Raw genomic sequence first — 23147 nt, 5'->3', positions numbered from 1 at the left:
TCAACGAGGCTCTAGAGCGTTCGTAAAACAGAGATGAAATACAAAATAACTTAAAACGAAGACCACCGCAAAGACAGAAAATACAAAACGGAACAAAACACTTCAAGAGCTAAGCTGGGAACAGTACGCGACTGCTTGAAGTGGATTGGCTGATATCGATCTTGCAAGACCATGAACCAGATCAAATGAGTGTTACAGCAAAAGTATTTACTTTAGATTCTATTAAACGGATATTAACATGAAGGGAGGAAACGAAATCCGAAAAGTTGTCAAGTATGTCAACAACTCCCGTAAAACAAAGATTTCCAGACTTGATTGTTTACATTGATATTTAAATTGATGTATTTGTATAGCAAAGGATTAAATAAGATTTCAGTATTTAAGATAAGAAGTTATATGTCATTTTGATTTTGAGTTGGTTCGCAGACCTTATCTTTTCTACTTTTAGAAACATTGTATAGGTTCTTCTATAGTCAATAGATTATTTCATCATGAACACTTTAAGCAAATTAGAGGATCTTTGAATAAGAAAATACAAGAATTATGGAAAACTTAAATTCGCCTTTGGATTTTGGCTTTGGCAATTTTACATTTGATTTCGACTTAGGCAATTTAAGTTTGAAGGACTTGTTTGGCAAAGTGAAGAAACATGAAATGCCAGACGATGAAAAAGCGATCAAAATATTTGCCTATGTTGTTGCCATGTTTATTTCATTTTTCGGGAACCTTACGTTGATAGTTGTGATTTTGTCTACCAAAAGCCTTCGAACAAAATTCAATTATTACATTCTTAATCTTGCTGTGGCGGACATATTAGTGCCGTTGACCTGCATGTGGCTTCACTTAGTGACTGATTTTAATCCGTCAAAATGGATTCTTGGCTCCTTTTTCTGTAAAATTAACACGTTTTCACAAGGTAAGAAAATATAATATATTTTTATTATTTTTGCATCGTAAATTTAAGCGATTATTTTAAATACGAAAAGCTGTGAATATTATCTAAATGAAAAATAATCAAGACATTTATTTTTTTTACTCTATGTATATTATTAAACGCAGCTTAATTTTCAACTTGTCAATGTTATCTTTTTAAAATTTACAAGAAACAATAGTTGCTCAAACAGAAATTCAGGTTTTATTTTCCGTCTTTTTTAGTATTCGTGGTATCCGTCGGAATATTCACATTGCTGGTTACCATTTTGGACAGATTCTTAGCTGCGGAACACCCTTCTTTATTGTGGCTCACCCAAGGGCACCAGATTATCGTAATTATACTGACGTGGGTCTGTGGTGCAGCTATTGCGTTGCCATGGCTATTTTATACACATCTCATTGAGCTCGACTTTCTTGGAAAACACGAAGTGCTATGTCAAGCAAAGTTTCCTTCCAAGGATTCTCGGAAGGCATATACAACAGTATTTTTCGTAATTGGTTATGCTATACCGTTGTGGATAATGTGTGTTTGTATAGTACTTTCTATGGGGAAGCGTAAAAAGTCGGACATCCCCATTACATTTTTACATTCTTCCTCCCTCGACATGAAGAGGAAGGTAACTATATTTTAGTACTTGTTTTTCATATTCATATCTGCAAATATTTGTTCGTAATGTAAATACTAATTAGAAAACACCAATTTTCGGGTTTTGCTGCAAGTTTGTTGTTCAAAATTTATGTATTATAATTGGACAAAGTTTAGGAGTTAAATAGAAAATTCAGATGAATTATATGAGCATTTTTATTTACATAATTTGGCAATTAAGTTTTCATTCTACAAAATCTCAGAAATGCCCGTTTTATGAAAAATTTCAACTTAACAGGACATTTTCTATAGATTACCTAATTATTTCATGATTTAATATCTTATTAAAAAACAATTTTCTTTTTTCTGGTCATTGCATATAAGCACAACTTCGTTTACAGATGTATGAATTATCCCATGATGCACATGGTTTACTGTGGAACAAAGGCGGTTGGGTCCTGTTCCAGTTATTGTCCATACATTTTTTCATCAATAATTCATTATGAAGTATCAAATAGGTGGCGAATTTTAATGGATTTGTAGCAACAAAAAAAATATATGCAAAATATAAAGAAAATTTCCGACCAATATTGAAAAAAGAAGCAATGCGCAATCCTCTTTAAAACAGAATTATATCGACCAATGAGAATGTTTCTTATACGACCACTCTACAATTTTTTGCATAACACACCAAAATATTCATGCAACTGAATGTAAAATAAAATGTAACGTGTGGGTTAAATGAAATGTATCCTTTCATATATGAACTTCCATCTACAATTAACACATAGTTTTGTACAAACAAAATGGGTAGTTCCAAGAGGACAGTATTTTGCGAAGAGGAAAAAAGTCGCTAAGGATTGACAAGAATAGAGAAATGAATTATGAAACTGTAGAAATTTATATATGACTTCTTAATAGTCAAGTTTAAATCATTTCGGATATTAGTCCGATTCTAACACAATTGTATCTAAAAAAATAATCCACACTTAAAATCATTATTTTGAGAAGAACAAAATCGCTAATGATTGACCAGAAAAGAAAAATATTTTATAAAAATGTAAAAAATGAATGTATGATTTATTAAAAATTTTAATTATTTCGGGTATCAGTCAACACAGAATTGAGGTTAATATAAAATCTGCATAACATTAATTATGAATATTTTTTTTAGGCTCTGAACATGCTATTATCAGTATTGCTAGTATTTTTTATATGTTGGACACCGCAGCAATGTCTTAAACTTTGGGATGTTTTTAGAACGAGAAACGCACATTCAAAGGTAAGATAATGTTTTTTATTATATTTGAAAATAAGTCAACTTAAGCAGAGAAGTTAAGTGTATAATTGATTGTTTTTATTTTATTTTTAACGTCCTGTAGAAAATAGAGAGGTGTATAAATATATGAGGGTTGTAATGGGAGGGGGGGGGGATGGTAACTTCAAGACGAATAACGGTAAAAAAAATCTTGCCAAATGTCGTTAACGGTAATTTTTGGTGCATGACGATAAAATGTACACTTTCTTTAAGACGACAAAAGAATCGACTGATTTTGACGAAACACGTTAAATTTTGTCCAAAAATAACGGTAACGGAGAATTATTTGAGACCTCTGACGAATCACGATAAGGATATTTTGACGAATCACGATAAAATTTTAACCAATTTGACGCTAACGGTAGCCGAAAATTACCGCTTGACGTCTGACGGTAAAGGGTATCCTATCCTCATATATTGTTGAAGGCCGAATGTTGACCTCCCAATGTCTGTTTCTTGACGTGTACATGTACTCAACATTTTTTTTTTAATTCGATTGCAAAGCAAAACAATTAAACTAAGTACAATATTACATAATAATTGAATTCACATTGTTGTTTTTGCTTATTGTTGTTTTTTTTATATTGTATAATGGTAAAATTGTGTCTAGAGCAAAGATAGCTGTCCGTTAATAAAAGCAAAAGCAGTACACGTACACCATATACTTGTAATCATATATATGCTGGTTTTTGTCGAGCTTGCAAAATTTATTTCGCGAAAGCGGGACATAGCAATCCTAGATTCCGTCGGCGGCGTCAACATTTAGGTTCAGTCTGGGGTTAAAGTGTTTTTGGACATCATAATTTTGTCAAACATACATGGAATTTTATGAAATTGGAACAGAAGCTTGTTTATGACCAAAAGACAGTATCCAGAGCAAAATTTTGCCAATACTTATTTTCATTTTTCCATATTTTACTGATAAATGGACTTAGTTTTTTTTTTACAGTTAACACTCAAGCTCAGTCTGAAGTTTAAGTTTTTCAGTCATCAATAAGTTTGTCAAAGCTTCATGGACATTTATGAAATTTGGACAGAAGCTTGTTTATGAACAAAATATAGTATCCACAGCAAAATTTCGGAAATATTTATTTTCATTTTTCCTTATTTTACTGAAAAATGGATTTCATTTTTTAGAGTTAACATTTAAAGACAGTCTGGGATAAAAATAATTTTACATAATAAATTTGTAAACCTTCATGGATTGTTATGAAACTTGTACATTAGCTCATCTTCAAGACCAAAAAATAGCATCTAAAGAAAAACTTTGAATCGTTTTTTAAATTCTGTATTTTACTGATAAATGGACTCACTTGATAAGTCAACATTACACTTTAACACTGACAGCAGCAATCGCAGGCGAGACACAGGGTTCCGCGGAAACCCTTATAAATTTTTATATCTAGCTTAGACACTAAAAATTGAGAATTGCCTTCTACTGTAAAAAATAGCTTACTAAATTCAATACTTCAAAAACCAAGATGGATGTGTACTGATTGATATTTAGTGCTAAATAAATGATGTTTTATTGGTCGTTATTGTCTTGAACTAGCTTTCAGTAACTGCGAGTACTCTCAGATCTGTACTTTGTGTCTTTTATATATTTTTTTGTGCAATAACCACATTTTCTTATTCATAAATTGATTCTTAACAAATTTAAAATATAAACTATTAGTCCTTATTTTATTTTGCCAATAAAAACAGCCTCCATACCTGTTTATAATTTCAAAGGTTATAATGCAGGTATTGGTTGATATGGTTACAGAATATAATAATTTTCCGTTACGAAAAACTCTCTTTTCTTTTAATTAATTTATAATTTGCTTTATAAAAATTAGTAAAATGTTGATTCAGCTATTATAAAATAATAAGATGTGGTATGATTGCCAATGAGACAACTCTCAACAAGAGACCAAATGGCACAGATATTAACAACTATAGGGCACCGTACGGCCTTCAACAATGAGCAATAATTGTATATTTATCTATAACAGCTGCCGCCAGGGATAGATTCCTATGTTTTTGCTGCATTTTACATGGCATATTTTAATACATGTTGATTAAACCACTGTATATTTATTTATTACAGCTACCGCCATGGATAGATTCCTATGTTTTTGCTGCATATTACATGGCATATGTATTTATTACAGCTTCCACCATGGATAGATTCCTATGATTTTGCTGCATTTTACATGGCATATCTATCTATTACAGCTACCACCATGGATAGATTCCTATGTTTTTGCTGCATTTTACATGGCCTATTTTTCTATTACAGCTACCACCATGGATAGATTCCTATGTTTTTTCTGCATTTTTCATGACATATTTAACTATTACAGATACCGCCATGGATAGATTCCTATGTTTTTGCTGCATTTTACATGGCATATTTATCTATTAAAGCTACCGCCATGGATAGATTCCTATGTTTTTGCTACATTTTACATGGCATATTTATCTATTAAAGCTACCGCCATGGATAGATTCCTATATTTTTGCTGCATTTTACATGGCATATTCATCTATTACAGCTACCGCCATGGATAGATTCTTATGTTTTTGCTGCATATTACATGGCATATTTTAGTACATGTTGTCATCCATTGATTTACATTGGCTTCAACAAATGCTTCCGGCATGCTGCAGTAGCAATCATAAAATGTAAAAGAGACAAATTCAGTCCAACCACTGTGTATCCAGGTACGTTTATTTATTAAGATATACCAACGACATTTGGCGCCAATAAAAAAAGGCCTAACCCTGCCACATTCCGTATGAGCGTATCCAAAGTCAGAAGCCTGTAATTCAGTGGTTGTCGTTAGTTGCTGTATATCGTTTTGGTATCTCGTTTATTGTTTTTTACATAAATCAGGCCATTAGTTTTCTCGTTTGAATTGTTTTACATTTGTCATTTCGGGGGCTTTTTATAGCTTACTATGCGGTATTGATTTTGCTCATTGTTGATGGCCGTACGGTGACCTATAGTTGTTAACTTCTGGATTTTACTTCATCGGGAACGCTCAAACAAAAACAATTGAAAGCCAGGGATGAATAAATACGTAGTAACGTTAGGAGCTGAATAACCAAAAGGACATTAAAAGAATAGCCAAATTCAGTTATATTAAATTAAACCTGAGGGAGTTTGAATCTTAGTTTTTTAGTAATTTCTTAATTTATTAATATGATCAAATTTCGAAAATTGGTTGTAGCTTATACGCTAATTTCAAGTGAGAGGTTTAGCTGGTTTAAAAACCAGTTTTAATCCACCATTTTCTATATAAGGAAATGCCTGGACCAAGTCAAAAATATGACAGTTGTTTTCCATTCGTTTGATGTGTTTGAGCTTTTGATTTTGCCATTTGATAAAGAACTTTCCGTTTTGAATTTTCCTTCGAGTTCGGTATTTTCGTTATTTTACTTTTTTTCCAAACGCACATTTCTAGCATTAGGGGATTTTCTTTGTTAAAAAATGTACAGATAACTACAATCAACAGTGCACACTCATATTAAGCCAAACAATAGCTTTCAAGTCATGAATACTACACTGTAAGACCACTTTAAAGTGATGAATTTTATCGAAGTTGGAAACGCAAATTATTTTTAAATACTCTTTTATTTGAGCTTTCAAGTTGAGTTTTTTATAGAATTTTACCACCATTTTTTTTTTTAATTTGATGAAAGAACGTTTCCATCCTTGCTTGCGTAGTAGCCCTGAACAGAGAAAATAATACGCGAAATACACATTTTACTGGTAAATTTAATTGGAAAATTAAGTAATTTTATGCATACGACTTTAACAAAATTACTTAACTAAGTTAATTCTTAGTGAAATCTAAGTTTAAGGAACTCTTTAGTTACGATGTTTTATGCATACGGGTCCAGATCAATTTTGTGGCTGAACAATTTATCTCAAAATATTTCCGTTTTCATATCATTTCTGATTTTCAGTTCTTCATTTTTCAAATTGACATTATGTTATTTTTTATATTTGTATTGTTACTTCTTTTGCTCTTGCTATGTTTGATGTGAAAACTTTGAAGTGCAAGCACTGCAATCTCGTATAGACATAGTTATGATGATTGCGTAGGAAGATAAGCATTTAGAATAAACTTATTATACTGATTTTTAAGTACACGACCATTGTTCATGGACAGCTGTCTACAGGTAAGGTCGAGACCAAAACAAAGCTTTCAAAAATAAAAAAAATAGTGTTAACATGTCTTCTTTTTTATTGTTCTTTGTTGCTTTTTTAACAGTCTGCGTTTTCAAGTTTTATCTTGCATAATATATTGTATATAGTATAATTAATGGCGGCCATAATTGTAATTCCACAAATTTACAAACTTTCACAATAATGTGTCATTAGGTCATTTGGACATGTATCCTCATAATCAGATTGAAGCTGGTTTTTGCTGTCAATTGTTTAAAATTAGAAGAAAAACCATGAATATTGCGAGAGAATGAAGTTAAAATTTTAAAAATAGAATTAATTTATGTATAACCTCTATAAGAATTAAAGATCTATAATTCTTTTGGTAATTTATTATATCAAATAAATCACTATAACAAATTTTACGTTGCAGGTTTAGGATCACAGGCTCCACTAGAAAATTCTTATTCAGAAGAACAAGAAGACTCCAATAGTATAGAACTTCAAGGACCTAGCAATGTCCAGCAACCAAACCATAATAGTAATCATCGCTATTCTTTCAGTGATATACAATTAGTACATAGCTGTTACCAAGACCAAACACAGGAAGTCCAACAAAATGAATAAACCATTGCCGTGACGTCAGCCTATTCATTTACCCTCCGGGTGCGTGGTATCTTTTTAACGCACCAACGCTTATCCATTGTATCTTCTTTATATAAATGCCGTGGTTTCGAAACCAAAACAGGAGGACGCAAGTTGTGCTTGAACATTATTTTCATATTTTTATATTGAGAACAATAGTTGTAGGTGTATACAGCTGAAAGAAAGATAAGCTTGTAGAGAATTAGATCTGTGCCAGTTGTGTTTCCGAATTACGTCATAAACACCAAAACGATCGATTTTAATGAGATAACCTATTTGTTATGTGATATGACAATACTCAAACTAAATGTCTGGGTGATCTAAACAAAATGTAAAATGCCTTTTTCTTGGCGAAATAAGAAAAGGCCTATTGCCTTATGTAAATATGTAATCAGAAATTTCCGAACAAAACTGTTACTTTGTAGAATTTTGGTAGTTTGGTTATTAAGAATCTTTTAATTTATTCTATTAAATTTAATACAAGTTGTTCTGAAATTTTGTTATTTTAAGCACAGTTTGATATAAAAAAAATGTTTCAATTGGCAATTTGAATACGACAAGTGAAACATATTCGTGATAATCTGTGACCGAAATAATAAATTAAGACTATGTTCGTGAAACTGAACATTTTAATGAGATGACTACAGTTTCATTAAGATTCCTTGGTTCAACAGCAAAACAGGAGGGACATTTCAGGAATTAAAAAAGATTGTTTCTGAGATACAAATCACCCTATATGAAAGCAGTAAAAATACTCTTTGCATGATAAACCATTAGATTATATGGTACTTTCCCCAATTATGGTATGAAACGCATTGCTTGAAAATATTGTATCAACTGGGGGAAATATCCTTCATATTCAGATGCTACTCGGACGTTCCTAAACTAAAACGGGAAGATCACGATTGGTATTAAGAATTCTTTCTTTTGATCGTAAACTTTAGTTCGATGTTCACTGTCAATTTTAAAAAATAAAATCAATTTAAGAGAGGGACGTGCATTTGGGTTTGCGGGATGCATAAATACGTAACCACGTCTGGACGGATTAAGGGTCCATAGGCGACCAGTTGCAAGGCAAAATGTCGACCCACGGAAGCAGGACAAATCGCCCCACTGGCAAATCGCCCCACACCAAACCGCCCCACTTTTTCACCAACTCGCCCCAAACTGGTTTACCAACTCGCCCCACTTTTAGAAAAATCGCCTCACTTGTGAAAAGGGTTAAATCCCGTTAATTTTTCTCCTGCCAACTCCGCCCCACTTAATGAAATAATGTAAACCTAGATGAATATACAATTTCAGGTCTGCCAATTCGCCCCACTTAACTAAAAAAATCTTATACACAGAATACAAAAAAAACGAAAATTGACTAAATCATTATTATTGACATTGAGTTTGCATGACTCAACTTGATTCATCAGGTATTTTCTATTTTTCATAAGTGGGTCGAGTTGGCATTTCTCAATTCATGAGGATTTTTCTATTTTTACAGGTTGGGCTAGTTGGCATTACTCAATTCATCGGGATTTTTCTATTTTTCACTGGTTGGGCTAGTTGACATTACTCAATTCATCAGGATTTTTCTATTTTTCACTGGTTGGGCTAGTTAGCATTACTCAATTCATTAGGATTTTTCTATTTTTCACTGGTTGGGCTAGTTAGCATTACTCAATTCATCAGGATTTTTTCTATTTTTCACTGGTTGGGCTAGTTGGCATTACTCAATTCCTCAGGATTTTTTCTATTTTTCACTGGTTGGGCTAGTTGGCATTACTCAATTCCTCAGGATTTTTTCTATTTTTCACTGGTTGGGCTAGTTGGCATTACTCAATTCATCAGGATTTTTTCTATTTTTCACTGGTTGGGCTAGTTGGCATTACTCAATTCCTCAGGATTTTTTCTATTTTTCACTGGTTGGGCTAGTTGGCATTACTCAATTCATTAGGATTTTTCTATTTTTCACAGGTTGGGCTAGTTGGCATTACTCAATTCATCGGGATTTTTTCTATTTTTCACTGGTTGGGCTAGTTGGCATTACTCAATTCATTGGGATTTTTCTATTTTTCACTGATTGGGCTAGTTGGCATTACTCAATTCATGAGGATTTTTCTATTTTCCACTGGTTGGGCTAGTTGGCATTACTCAATTCATGAGGATTTTTCTATTTTCCACTGGTTGGGCTAGTTGGCATTACTCAATTCATGAGGATTTTTCTATTTTCCACTGGTTGGGCTAGTTGGCATTACTCAATTCATGAGGATTTTTCTATTTTCCACTGGTTGGGCTAGTTGGCATTGCTCAATTCATGGGGATTTTTCTATTTTCCACTGGTTGGGCTAGTTGGCATTACTCAATTCATGGGGATTTTTCTATTTTCCACTGATTGGGCTAGTTGGCATTACTCAATTCATGGGGATTTTTCTATTTTCCACTGGTTGGGCTAGTTGGCATTACTCAATTCATCAGGATTTTTCTATTTTCCACTGGTTGGGCTAGTTGGCATTACTCAATTCATCGGGATTTTTCTATTTTCCACTGGTTGGGCTAGTTGGCATTACTCAATTCATCAGGATTTTTCTATTTTCCACTGGTTAGGCTAGTTGGCATTACTCAATTCATCGGGATTTTTCTATTTTTCACTGGTTGGGCTAGTTGACATTCACGTCACAGAAAATACTGATACTCACTTCTATATGCCTTATTTCAACAAAAAGAAAAGAACTACAAAATAGATATAAGAAGATGTGGTATGAGTGCCAATGAGACAACTCTCCATCCAAGTCAAAATTTATAAAAGAAAAACCATTATGTATAGGTCAAACAGGAAGCTATAAAGGGCCCCAAAAATGACTAGTTTAAAACCATTCAAACGGGAAAAAACATGTGTATCTAAGGTTTTAATAGGTATTGATTTTACTTAGATATACAACGGGATTGCATCTTTTTTCATAAGTGGGGCGAGTTGGCATTACTAAATTCATCAGAATTTATCTATTTTTCACAAGTGGGGCGAGTTGGCAGACCTTATATCAGAGGGATTTTTTTCCCTTTTCATAAATGGAGCAATATATCCAACCTATTTTCAATGGGATTTTATCCTTTTCATAAGTGGGGCGAGTTGGTAAACAAAAGTGGGGCGATTTTTAAGAAAGTGGGGCGAGTTGGTGAAAAAGTGGGGCGATTATGTGTGGGGCGATTTGTCATGGATTCTCGACCCACATATAGTCAACTGCTTTCTTTTTTTACCGTGGTAATCTAAATTTCACTCCCTTCATCCCATTTGACCAACTTTGCAAACCTGTTATATTTATTGTTAATGTGTTCAAATCCTGAATGTGCATGAAATATTTGCTACTGGACGTTAAGCAAACAACAAACAATCTGGTATTTCGCAATATAAATTTTCATGTTTTTGCAAATCAGTTGCTTTGGTTCTGTTCTTTTTGATATATTTGAAAAACCTTTTTACAAGGCTGAATGGTAAAACTATTTTCTCTCGATGCTTTAGTTTTACTTGGTAACTGATATCAAAGTTGTATACCAAAGTAAAAAAACAAAAATTAAAATTAAAGAAAAACACTGACTAGAGTGGATGCCATCAGAGTCTCGTGATATTAAAACTTAGCGAGATCAGGATGATCTGCTATAAATGCACCACCTCTAGTAGAAAGTGTCAATATCAAGAATATGACAAACCAGTAAGACGAACGGTAGCGAACAAGTGGAATCTATTACATAGGTTAAATGTCTTAGGTTAAAAAACAATAAAGAATATAAATTTCATGTCGTAAGTCAAGAAATTGCAAAATGACAAAAATCAACAAATTCGGGGTTTGGACCAGAGAGGTTTTTGAAATGATAATTTCATTCATAATGATTCCCAATAATCTTGTTAGAGTAGTTTTCTTTATGCGTAATAGTTTTCGTAATAGTTTTCTATATGCGTAAAGAGAAATCATCTATCCGCGAAATTGCCATAATAATAACCTTTTCTGGTATTTCAAATCATCTGATATACAATCATGTTCTAGACATAGGAATTGGTATGCGATTACACGAGGATTGCAAAAAAAAGTTAAATGATATCATCGCAAGAAGGAAATAAAAAAAGATAATTACAATAACACACTGGCAACGGGACTATAACACAAACACAATGTCCTAAAACACCACACATAATAATAAAGATTGAGCAACACTACGCATATAAAAAAAAAACAAGAGTACAGAAACAAGAATGTTAGCCAGGATGCATAATTAGAAGCCATAGAAAACCAGCTGTGTGTTAAAAAAATATGTAGTTATGAACAAAGAAGTAATATGAAAAATTATGAAAGCGATTGGAATAAGAAGTAGACTAGAGCGTAATAGCGTAGAGAATTCAAACGTTTTGATATTGTTGCAAAATTGTACTAGACCAGGCGGAAACCTAGTTGAAATTAAACAAAAGAAATGGAACTCTTTGTTAGAGAAGGTTAAAAAGGCCAAGTTGGTAAATTTTAATTGTTTACATCTGTTTCTATGGGCTTTAAAGTTTAATGAAAGTGCCTAATTTAGGATTGTATGCATCTTATGTAAGTGTTTTACTTAAATTATGGTATGGAGCGTCAAGATATTTGTGAACTTTTAAATTATAAAAAAAATTTTACAAAACCGTCGATTGTGGTAGGTGCAAATACATGAAGATCTTTTTTGTGCATAAGCATAAATTCCGCCAAAAAAAATCCACAGAAAGATAATTAATTGATCTTTTTTAAAGATGTAATTTGCATCTCTGCCCCCGGCGACAGTTTTTTGGGAAAAAATCCCCAAAATGGGCAATAATTTCATCGAAAAGAGAAAGTCAAGTAAACCTTTTTATGTTTAGGCGTGTTTGAGTTGACTATTATGTCTGGAAAACGTATAAAAGAAAAATATTTGATACATCATCTCGCTTCAGATTCTATTATTTTTATATATTTAGACTCTAGGTTAATATAATAACATTAAACATTTACAGTACTAAAAATGAAATATATGGGTCAAGTGAAATATCTTTCTAATAAATGGGGAATGTGTCCATGGGACACAGATGATGCCCCCGCTTGCATATCATATAAAGTTATAAAGGGACATAACTGAAGAACGGTAAAAGTGACGCTACCCAAATTTGAACTTGATCTGATTTTTGTGGTAATAAGCATTGTGTATAAGTTTCATAACATTTGGTCGAGGCAAACTAAAGTTAGAAAATAGATACGAAAATTTCAGCAATTTTTATGTTTATAAAGGAGCATAACTCAAGAACGGTAAAAGTGACGCCACCCAATTGCAAACTTGATCTGTAGTATGTGGTAATAAGCATTGTGTATAAGTTTCATAACATTTGGTTCATGCATACTAAAGTTAGAGAATGGAAACGAAAAATTCAGCAATTTTTCCATTTGTAAAGGGCATAACTCTTGAACGGTTATAGTGACGCCACCAAAATTCAAAAGGATCTGTGTTTTGTGGTAATAAGCATTGTGTATAAGTTTCATAACATTTGGTTGAGGCAAACTAAAGTTAGAGAGCGGAAACCAACTATGGGACGTACGGACGGACGTACGGACGTACAGACGGACAAGGGTAAAACTAAATGCCCCCTCCGCTATGGCGCGGCATAATGAGTCATAACAGAATAGGTGTGTTCGAATAACAAATTTTTACTAAAAAGTGGATCTTAAAAATGCATAACTTTCAAAGAACTTCAATTTTTTTTATGTGTTATCCAGTTATTAGTCTTCAACCTCTGAAAATGTTTTGTCTGCCCTTCCACGAAATATTCAATTGGATTTTTTTTTTTTATACTTTTGAACTTTCGAAAATTCCCCCTGACAACCATTCAGACAATAGTTTTAAGTTGACCAAATGCATAAAAATACATCAAATGATGATAAATAGCTAGTAGATACATTTGTCTTTTAAAATACAACTGGCATACAAGGATCGTAATGATGCTATGTGGATAAATTTATCTGTTTTCAAGAGCTAAATTGACAGCGCGTCATCACTACAACACTACAATGGCTTCCATTTTTACGATTATAAAAACTAGGTGGCGTAATGGGGAGATAATTTTAACGTAGTAGAATTCTGACTGAATGGTTATAATACAGCTTCTCTTAAATTATTTTGTTGTTTCTTGTCTGCTTACGATGTTTCCACTGCATACAGCTAGTAGTTTTCTTTGTTTTAATGAAAATGGTGCATATTATGACGTAATTGTGACGTCATAACATCAAAAATCTGATGCTATTCATTTACATTTCTTGATTTTATGCATTTCCAAACATTATGTGAAATTTGAAATAGTTCCCAAAATCTTTATTTTCTTGGGCCCAAAATCAGACCTTAATGCCCCTACGAACAATCTCTTTGACTGTATATACAATGGTTTTAAGAACAACATTGGCAGAAACCTTCATTGGTACGTTCATGGAATCTCCTCCCTGAGAATGCTAAGACCAGTACCTCGGTGGTGGCATTCAGGAATTGTGTCCAGTCTCCGGTGACTAGGCCTCTAAATTATTATTACATTGGTAAGCGATTAAGTCAAATTTAACACTCAAGACTTCGAATGCAATGCAGTTCTCTAAATCAACATCTCTTTGTAAAAAATATATTGGCCTCACCACTTTGTTTATGTGGTGCTATAGAAACAACAGCGCATTACTTGTTGCACTGCCCCCGATTTCACATCATGCGTTAACAGCATTTTTATAACATCAATATCATACATTTTTGTCGGAAGAAATTTTGCTATTCGGTTCAACGGATTTCAGCTACGAACAAAACATTGAAATATTCTTGGCAGTTCAAACATTCATACTCAGTAGCAAAAGATTTGTCATATGATTTCAAACATCTTGTTCAACAAGTAATACTTATATCTTAAATAATTGTGTCCGTCCGTTCAGAAACATACACTTTATTATTGTATTTCTGATGTAAAAAAATTCTCTTTTGTGTTCACAACCTTATTACATGTATATGTTTTGTTTGTTTTCCTTCTAGTGTAACATTGTTATTTTTTTTTACATTCTACTCCTTGAGTATTACAATATGAAATGTTCTTATTTGAATTAGGAAACGGATTAATATAAGCTAACAGCTTGTTTCTGGATCCTATTAATTATTCACTTGTATTAATATGTAAATGCCAATTTGTGTACATTACTTAACCTGAATTTAATTAATAAAATATGTTTATTGATATTAAAGACATTTCTTGGTATTCCTAAACGGAAGATTTTATACACACAGAAGAAGTATACTTAACAACAAAATTATTTTCATTTACCTGTGTATAATATGACGCAGGTTTCTTCAAAAATGATGATTTTCTATAAATTGTTTGAAATTTCACAGTGATGTCATACTTTAACTTTGTTTAAACCTGTTTATTTACTTTTGACTTTAATTATTTATCCCTTGTAATTTTTTATTAACTGTGTATTTGCATTCAGGTGTCACAGCGGGTCAAATTTATTCGTTCATTGTGTGTTAATTTACGTTTTTTGATTGAGTTAAGCCTTCCAATTGATATTTTATAGTGTGTTTTTCAATGTTGTGATGGTATACTATTGTTTCAGAAAAGGGAGAAGGTTTGGTACCATTAAAACGTTTAATCCCGCTGCAAATGTTTGCACCTGTCCTAAGTCAGGAATTTGATTACAGTAGTTGTCGTCTGTATATGTAGTTCATACGTGTTTCTCGTTTCTCGTTTTTATATAGATTAGACCGTTGGTTTTTCCAATTGAATGGTTTTACACTAGTAATTTTTTGGGGCCCTTAATAGCTTGCTGTTCGGTGTGAGCCAATGCTCCGTGTTGAAGGCCGTACCTTGACCTATAATGGTTTACTTTTATAAATTGTAACTTGGATGGAGAGTTGTCTCATTGGCACTCATACCACATCTTCCCATATCTATTTACACTAAAATACAATTCCTGTATCCATGTTTTATTTTTAAGGATCTGACAATGCTTTGTTTCACAGACTGTTCTGAATACATTCTGGGAACTCATGGACTTTGATACATACTATTTCATTGGTAGACATTGATATGATTATCAGACTGAAAACATAAAACAGTGTTGGCTGATCCTTGTTAACGAAGCATGGACACAGGGTCTATATTTCAATCAAAATGAGCAGACGCTTAGTTGATTTTCAGTTCTTTGATACGGATATTTTTGTATATAAATCAAACTATTGTTAGAGGCTTTGTTAACTAGCGCAACAACTTATTCATTATGTAGGGTGATTAGAAAACTCACAAACTCCGGGTTACCTGGAAGATGTTGGTGCTCATCAAATCTTGCAATTGTGAATTCGTCCATAAATGACACGTATTTGACTAGTGTATGTTTAACAATATCCAAAGGTATGGCCACAAGTCTATATTAGGTGAAATGGAAGTTGAGCATTTTTTGAGAATTTGAGTGAATTTGGTTTTGAGAATAGTTTAGTGCTAACGTGATAAATGCCTTCAATTATTTTTGAATTGAAAGCAACAGCCTGTTTGTAGAAATATTATGAACATTAGGATTTGTATATTTCCGAGACTCGTGACTCCTACTACGGCGTCTAGAAGTTATTTATTATCATAATTAATTAAATATTACCTACATCTCTATAGCCCATCGTTGCTATATGTAAATGATTTGTAGGTCTTTTCAGATAAGTTACAGTATCTTTCAAAAAAAGTAACCCGATATGAGGATATTTTAAAACTTTTTACATTATTTTTTACATACTAATACAGCCATTTCGTTCTTTATACTATGTTTTGTCATGTTAAATATCTGTCAGACTGCTAAACCAGCTATATTTCTAATACAGTATTCTAGACGGTCTGCATACAGCTCATCAGTGGCAAGAAAGTGAATTATCAAAATAACGAAAAAGCAAAAAAATCTAATCGACTGCATTACAACTTTACAATCTGCATTAAAATGTATATTTGTAAAAAGAGGAGCAACATGTAGGCAGAGTGATTTTTTCAAGCTTGTGAGTTTGAAAACAAAAATCACTGCATACATGTTGCTATTCAATTTTACAAGTACATTTTGATGCAGATTTTGTAAAGACAGCCGGTAAAAATACCGATTAACGCACCAGAGTTGTCTCTCTTTCTACAATAATTTTAACGTTGAACCTTTTCCATATTTGGAAACGTTCAATTCTTATATCCGTTTTTCTGTTTGTGTAATCAACACAATCTTACATTTCTAACAAGGTCACTTTACAAAATGTTCACACTCTTAACTGTATCGCTATGGTTAAATAAAAGGTTAAATAAATGACAAAAAAAAATATACCAGCTAGGCTTCTAATTTGGTACTCTAGACGCACCAGTCGACTACATAAATCTAATCAGTGGCAAGAAAGTGAATTATCAAAACTCACGAAAAGTGCAAAATTAAATCTGATGCTTTAGAACTTTCCAATACAAAACACATCAAGCGAAACAAAATATAAAACCAGTTTTACAACAAAACACATGCGAATATTTAGACAAAAAAAAGACGTTTATCATGCCTTTTTTGTCTCGGCCGGGTGGGGATGACATATGATATGTTTTCACTGACCATTTTTCTTTCTTTTCTTTTTTCGAACATAAATATAATGAATTTAACAAAAGTCAATATTATATTTCTGGTTCACGTCAAGTAAACACCATATTAAAACTGATGATGAAGCCTATGATAATCGTCTTTTATAACGGTTCTTCCTAACCTCTATCATATTTAATTATCATGTACAAACGTCTTGTTATCTTTTGACAAGATAATCACCATGTCCGGAAGATCACATGACTGATTGGAAGAGAGTACTATCGTAGCCTAATTTTTCCTGCTTACTTCGTAACACTCGTACTAATTCATAAGGGAGCTACCATTTGATTTTTATGGGGAGGGGGGGCTAGGATGAAATTTGAAAAAAATAGGCAGGACAGGAGTTTTGAGTAAAAAACAAGGCAGGATACGACTCTTGCAAAAAAAGTCAGGATGACAATTAGGGTAAAAAAAAGTCAGGATAAACGTTAAAAAAAAGGCAGGACCGAATAGAGTAAAAAATAAAAAGGCAGGACAGAGATTACGACTAAAAAAAATGCAGTACAAAAATTTTCATCCTAGTCCCCCCCCCCCCCCCCCATAAAAATCAAATGGTAGCTCCCTAACCGTTCCTGGTTTTTTGTTTTATATACTTACCAGTAAATCTGTCCAAATGAACTGTGTCCTTGGAATACTAATACTCTATATATATACTTACATGATGATATTGTATTGTATTGTAACCCTGACTGTCGTGGTTAAATAAATCAATTATTTAATTTATTATTAAATAATCTTAACATCGCGTTATTATATGAATAACAAAATTTAAAACCGCAATTACAAATCTTTTCATACAATTTGATATATATAAAATAAAGTAAAATCTCTATATGTTATGGGTGTCATGGTAGTTATTACTATCAAATAACATTTACATAACTTTTTTTATCCGCAATTTAGATTTATTCATAGTATTTCATATATAAAGTAAAGTAGGTATCCTTTATTCAAAGTTGGGTTTTTCATTACGATAACAATCAGCATAGATAAGTTCTCAGATTTTAAACAAACTAAAAAGGAATAAAAGGAAAACACCAAGCTAAAATGTTTTAGTTAATATGTACTGCCAAGCAGTTGTCGCTTTTCTTTATAATAAAAAGTGCTTATGTAAACCTAAGTATCTGAACTCGCATTCCATTCAAAAAGTTAATACATACCATTATGATTGCCCGTCCCTCCTTTTTCTCATCAGCAGGTGTGCTGCTTTAACAAAAATCTTGACTTACCTGTATTAATTTGTAGCAATCCACAAAAACCACAAAACAATACCAATGCCGACAATTCTAAAAGATACATCGACGAACACCAGTCCCGCATTGTGGTCTTTGGGTATCCGCACCTACCCCTTAGCCCATTTCTGGGTTTGCGAGGTCGCTGTGGTGTGGGCCCAAAAACCGGGAACGGTTCCTAGGTTGAAAAACCTAAGAGGTTACGAAGTAAGCATGATCTTTATGAGAAAAATTGGTGCTTGGACAGCACTCTCTTCCAATCAGTCACAAACATGGCCGATCAATAGGGGAGTTTCACCAGTTCCGACTTAGAAACGACCTATACACTACATATATACATGTTGTTGACGTCATACCGGATATATAAATATCCCTTGTCATATTTATATTTAGATAAAAATGCTGACAGAAACTGATTTTACTTACAACATGGTGTTTAATTGCCGACGGTGTTTAATATTATTTTTATGTAATTATAGATCAATCGGATATTGGTTAATACCAAGAAGCTTTCTTATTAAATAAACTACTGTAAAGCAACCGTAACCCATTTTTTTATTTTATTTTATTTTTCTTATCAAATATACAAATTATCAGTTGATCAAAATTGTTGACTGACTTCAGTTGTATTTGTATGCCCCCGCGCAGCAGAGGAGTCATTAAGGGCATACGATACAGTTTTGATCCCACGGTGAATTTTTGACGAAAATTTGCATACAAGCTATTTTTTACCTGAACAATTCAAATATGTAATCAAAAATATACCTTCATCTGCTACTTTTAGAGATAATTGGGGTCAACATTTTTTACATTTACTCATAATTTCGGTTTCCTGGACATTTCTATCATTTAGAAAAACATACCCAACTTTTTGGTTTCAAAAGATAAACACAAGCGGATTATTGTAAAAATATTTGGGATATCTTCTTTACATAAGTATGCTTAGAATCTGTGTAACAATTCTATCGATATAGTTATTTTTTATCAAATTATCCATATTTTAGATAAAAACGGCATTTTTTGCCGTATATTTATCTAATTTAACAAAATTTCATCGGTGATTTGTTCATGAAAATCGGCACACAAACCATGATGGTCTGGATGGGGTTAACAGAATAGAGAATAATGGCCATAAAAAATAATGAACAGAGCAAAATGAGCAAAAAAAATAAAGAATAGAGAAAAAATTGGTACAAAAGAATAAAGAATAAGAGTGAAAAATGAAAGAACTAGGTAATAAAATGTATTTACAAAAATTAACCATGTACAGAATAAAGAAATCGTGTAATAATAAATAAATCTAATCACAGTATAGATACTATTCTGTCACCCGATCCTATTATATTAGCTGCTACTATAAGGATTCTATTAGTGATGTTAGCCTGCTAGTAGCACTAACAAAGTCAGACTTTCATACTGTACAGTACAGATGTTACCACTGGTAGCACTAACAAAAGACAGAGACCAGTTCCGGAGATGCAAAACTCACACGTAGCCGTCTCAAAACTTACTCTTACACGTGTTTAAACGTTACAGCCACCATACTTCTATTTTAGTTATTAACTTTTAACTTCTATTTCGATCGCTATGGTTTTGATTCGTAAAAGAAAAGTGTTTGTGTCTGCTAGATTGCATTCGGCTGGGAAACGTTCTAGAAAGGTTGTCTTTTCTCGCCAATTTCGTGGTGTGAAAGCTGCTGATGGAGAAGTTTCTGACCTTCAGCATTATGCAAAGTCATTGCCGTTTGGTAAAACTTCGACTTCTGATTCTTCTCTAACCCTGACTTGCTCTTCGGCAATGGAAGAAACTACGAATGAAATTAAACCTGATGCTGAATCTGGTAAGTAAAAAGGGTAATCATAATTTGATTTATCAACTTAAAAACTGTTTTCATTATGTATAATGGCGGATTCAAGGGTATTCGGTTGAAAGGTCTTGCGGTTTAGAACACCCTATTTTGTTTGACAACTCATACATTTGTATTGAGACATAGGTTTGGAACACCCTTTGTATGTATGATTTTAATATGTATGACTGCCCCCCTTTTTTTACAAATGGCTAAATTTGCCCTAGGCCTTTTCTTTCCCTTTTATCTTAATCCTTTAGACCTATTTTCAAAGTTATCCCTGGGATTTATTTTTATCACACTCACATTTGTCTTGAGATTCATGCGATATTTCCCATTTAACAATGCTTTTTTTTTGGGGGGGGGGCCAGTATGCCCTCCAAATGCATTGCAGTATAACTAGTTTTTTCAAGTCGTTGAATGTTGCTTTTATCTGGCAGATGCAGCAGCAAAAGAGACAACTCTCTATCCAAGTCACAACATGTAAAAAGTAAATAATTATAGGTTAAAGTATCGATATTGTTTACAATTACAGAGTCCTAGCTCACATGGAACAGCAAGCTATAAACTTATTAAAGGGCCCAAAAACTAATGAGTGACTAGTCTAAAACAGGAAAACTACCAGTCTAATCTTTATTAACCAAAAAAGAAACACTTGTGAACCACATAAATAAACAACAAAAATATTCCAACGAACAAGTCGACTTTGAAATGTTCTTTATGTCTTCAGAAAACTAAAAATCCATGAATAAGATAAGATAACTTTATTAGCACTAACGCATTAACAATAAATTGTTATGGCAACAAATTAAAGACAAACTACAATAACATATATACAATGAAGGAGTGACATTATTGAATTTACCAACCCAGGAACATGTTCATTTGTACGTTTTGCATTAACCATGAAAAAAGTACTTTCTGACACAGTTTAATATAAATTGAATGGGCTTGGTATGCTCAATGGTGTTTCTTTCCTACATTTGTACAGGTATTTTTACAGTTTGATGAACTAATAAACCTAATTTGAATCCTAATTTACTTGATTGTGTAAATTATATTCATGTGCAATACCATACTAACACCTCTTAAACTGATCTTTATGTATTTGATTTTTTCTACAGGAAAACTTACGTATGTTTCATTAAAGGATCAACGCTTACAGGATTGGAGTGACATTAGAGATGAAATGTATGAGGCCTTTATCAGTTCAGAGGCTCCATCAACTGATACCTGCCATGAATGTGAAAAAAAGTCCCAGCTCTTCAAATGCATTGATTGCACACCATGGGAAATGGTATGTGAAGACTGTTTAGAGAGGAGACACCAGTATCCTCATCTGCACATGTTTGAAGCATGGAGGGTAAGCAAACAGCAATTCTTATTGTTAGAAAAACTTATGAAATTACTTGTTAAATTTTAATGAAGTGTGGAGCATATTAATTGTTCTAAAAGTTCTGATTAGACATAAAATGTGCACACTTTTTATGTCCCGTTATGAAATTACTTGTTAAATTTCAATGAACGTGATGACGTGTGGAACATATTGTTCTATAACATCTGATAGTACCCAAGATGTGCATGATGTGCACATTTTATTTCCAATAGAACAATAGCGTATACTTTTGTCTTGAAATGAGTATGTTTATTGCTATGTTGTTGTCAGTGTGATATATTATATTGAAAACTAAATTTTATGCCCAACCTACATGTACTGTCTATACTTTTTAGGTTGAATTAATTGTTCAATGAAATAAAAACACATTAACTTGAAACTTAGTTCACATGTTTCTTATGATGTTATCTTTTTGAATTATACATGTATGCCATGATAGGGTTTTGACTAAATTTCACTGAACATGACCTACTTCGGTTAAATTTATACAGTGGTGGCATGACCTTCAATTTCAGTCAAACAGTTAACTAGTGCTTTGGTCCTAAATTGGGAGTGTAATTTTTTTCTGCATTGAAGGCCTCAATTTACTGGAGGTGAAAAACAGCAATAAAAACACTCCTCCTTTGCATGTTTTTATGTATGGATTGTGTTTTATTAATTGATGATACATGTATGTCACCTAATAACATGAATAACCTTTTTATATTCAGTCATATCAACTATTTCAAGTAACAGTAATTTGATTCTAAAAAAAATACAAAGTTTACAGTTTAAAGTTTTTATTTCTATAAGACATATCATATACATCAAATTGATTCAATGATCATGTACATATATTTTTACAAAAGTTAACACATTTTAAATGGATTCACCATCATTGATCCTTGTAAATGGAAATACCACCACAGAGGGTTTTTTTCATTTTGTACACCTTTATTTATTTGAACAAATTTAGTAATTTTCAAGGACTTGTTAAGTTACTTTTGGCAAAGGGATTTTCTAAAAGCATATAAAGATATGCCCTTTAACAAGCAGGGAAAACAAATATTTCAAAAAGAAGAAATTTTAATGTCCGAGAATATATAGGCTTAGGGACTACACCATAAAATTTAAAGATAAAATGTAGCTATTATAAACATGCCTTCAAATTTAAAAAAAAAAAGTAAAACATGGGGTCACCAGACTTGTTTTCTTGTTACATATAAAAATAAGTAAGTTCACAACGCATTTTTTCATATAATTATCTGAGTTATCTCCCATACTATCTGAGTTATCTCCTCTTATTAAGCAAAGTAAGTCAAAGAACACTAAAATAATGACCAATTATTGTTAAGGGAGTCTTCAAAACTTTTGACAATTTCTGAAATGCTAATTTTTAACCTTTTACAGCTGGA

The 23147-nt window shown here is 32.5% G+C and overlaps 2 protein-coding genes across 2 annotated transcripts; both read left to right on the top strand.

Annotated features, from left to right (window-relative positions):
* Positions 1 to 702: 702 nt before the first annotated feature.
* On the top strand, positions 703 to 8036 carry LOC127708428 (QRFP-like peptide receptor). Its single transcript, XM_052213296.1, has 5 exons — positions 703 to 916; positions 1216 to 1460; positions 2694 to 2801; positions 5375 to 5543; positions 7427 to 8036. The coding sequence occupies exons 1-5, from the start codon at positions 703 to 705 to the stop codon at positions 7618 to 7620; spliced, it is 930 nt and encodes a 309-aa protein (XP_052069256.1). The 3' UTR covers positions 7621 to 8036.
* A 12010-nt stretch (positions 8037 to 20046) lies between these two features.
* LOC127708425 (uncharacterized) lies at positions 20047 to 21780 on the top strand. Its single transcript, XM_052213295.1, has 2 exons — positions 20047 to 20351; positions 21482 to 21780. Exons 1-2 carry the CDS (start codon positions 20099 to 20101, stop codon positions 21778 to 21780), a joined length of 552 nt encoding a protein of 183 aa, XP_052069255.1. The 5' UTR covers positions 20047 to 20098.
* The last annotated feature ends 1367 nt before the right edge of the window (positions 21781 to 23147 follow it).

This window comes from Mytilus californianus, unplaced genomic scaffold (assembly GCF_021869535.1).
Source record: "Mytilus californianus isolate M0D057914Y unplaced genomic scaffold, xbMytCali1.0.p SCAF_7, whole genome shotgun sequence".
In the NCBI taxonomy this organism is placed as follows: Eukaryota; Metazoa; Mollusca; class Bivalvia; order Mytilida; family Mytilidae; genus Mytilus; species Mytilus californianus.
This window is presented reverse-complemented; position numbering and strand designations above follow the sequence as displayed.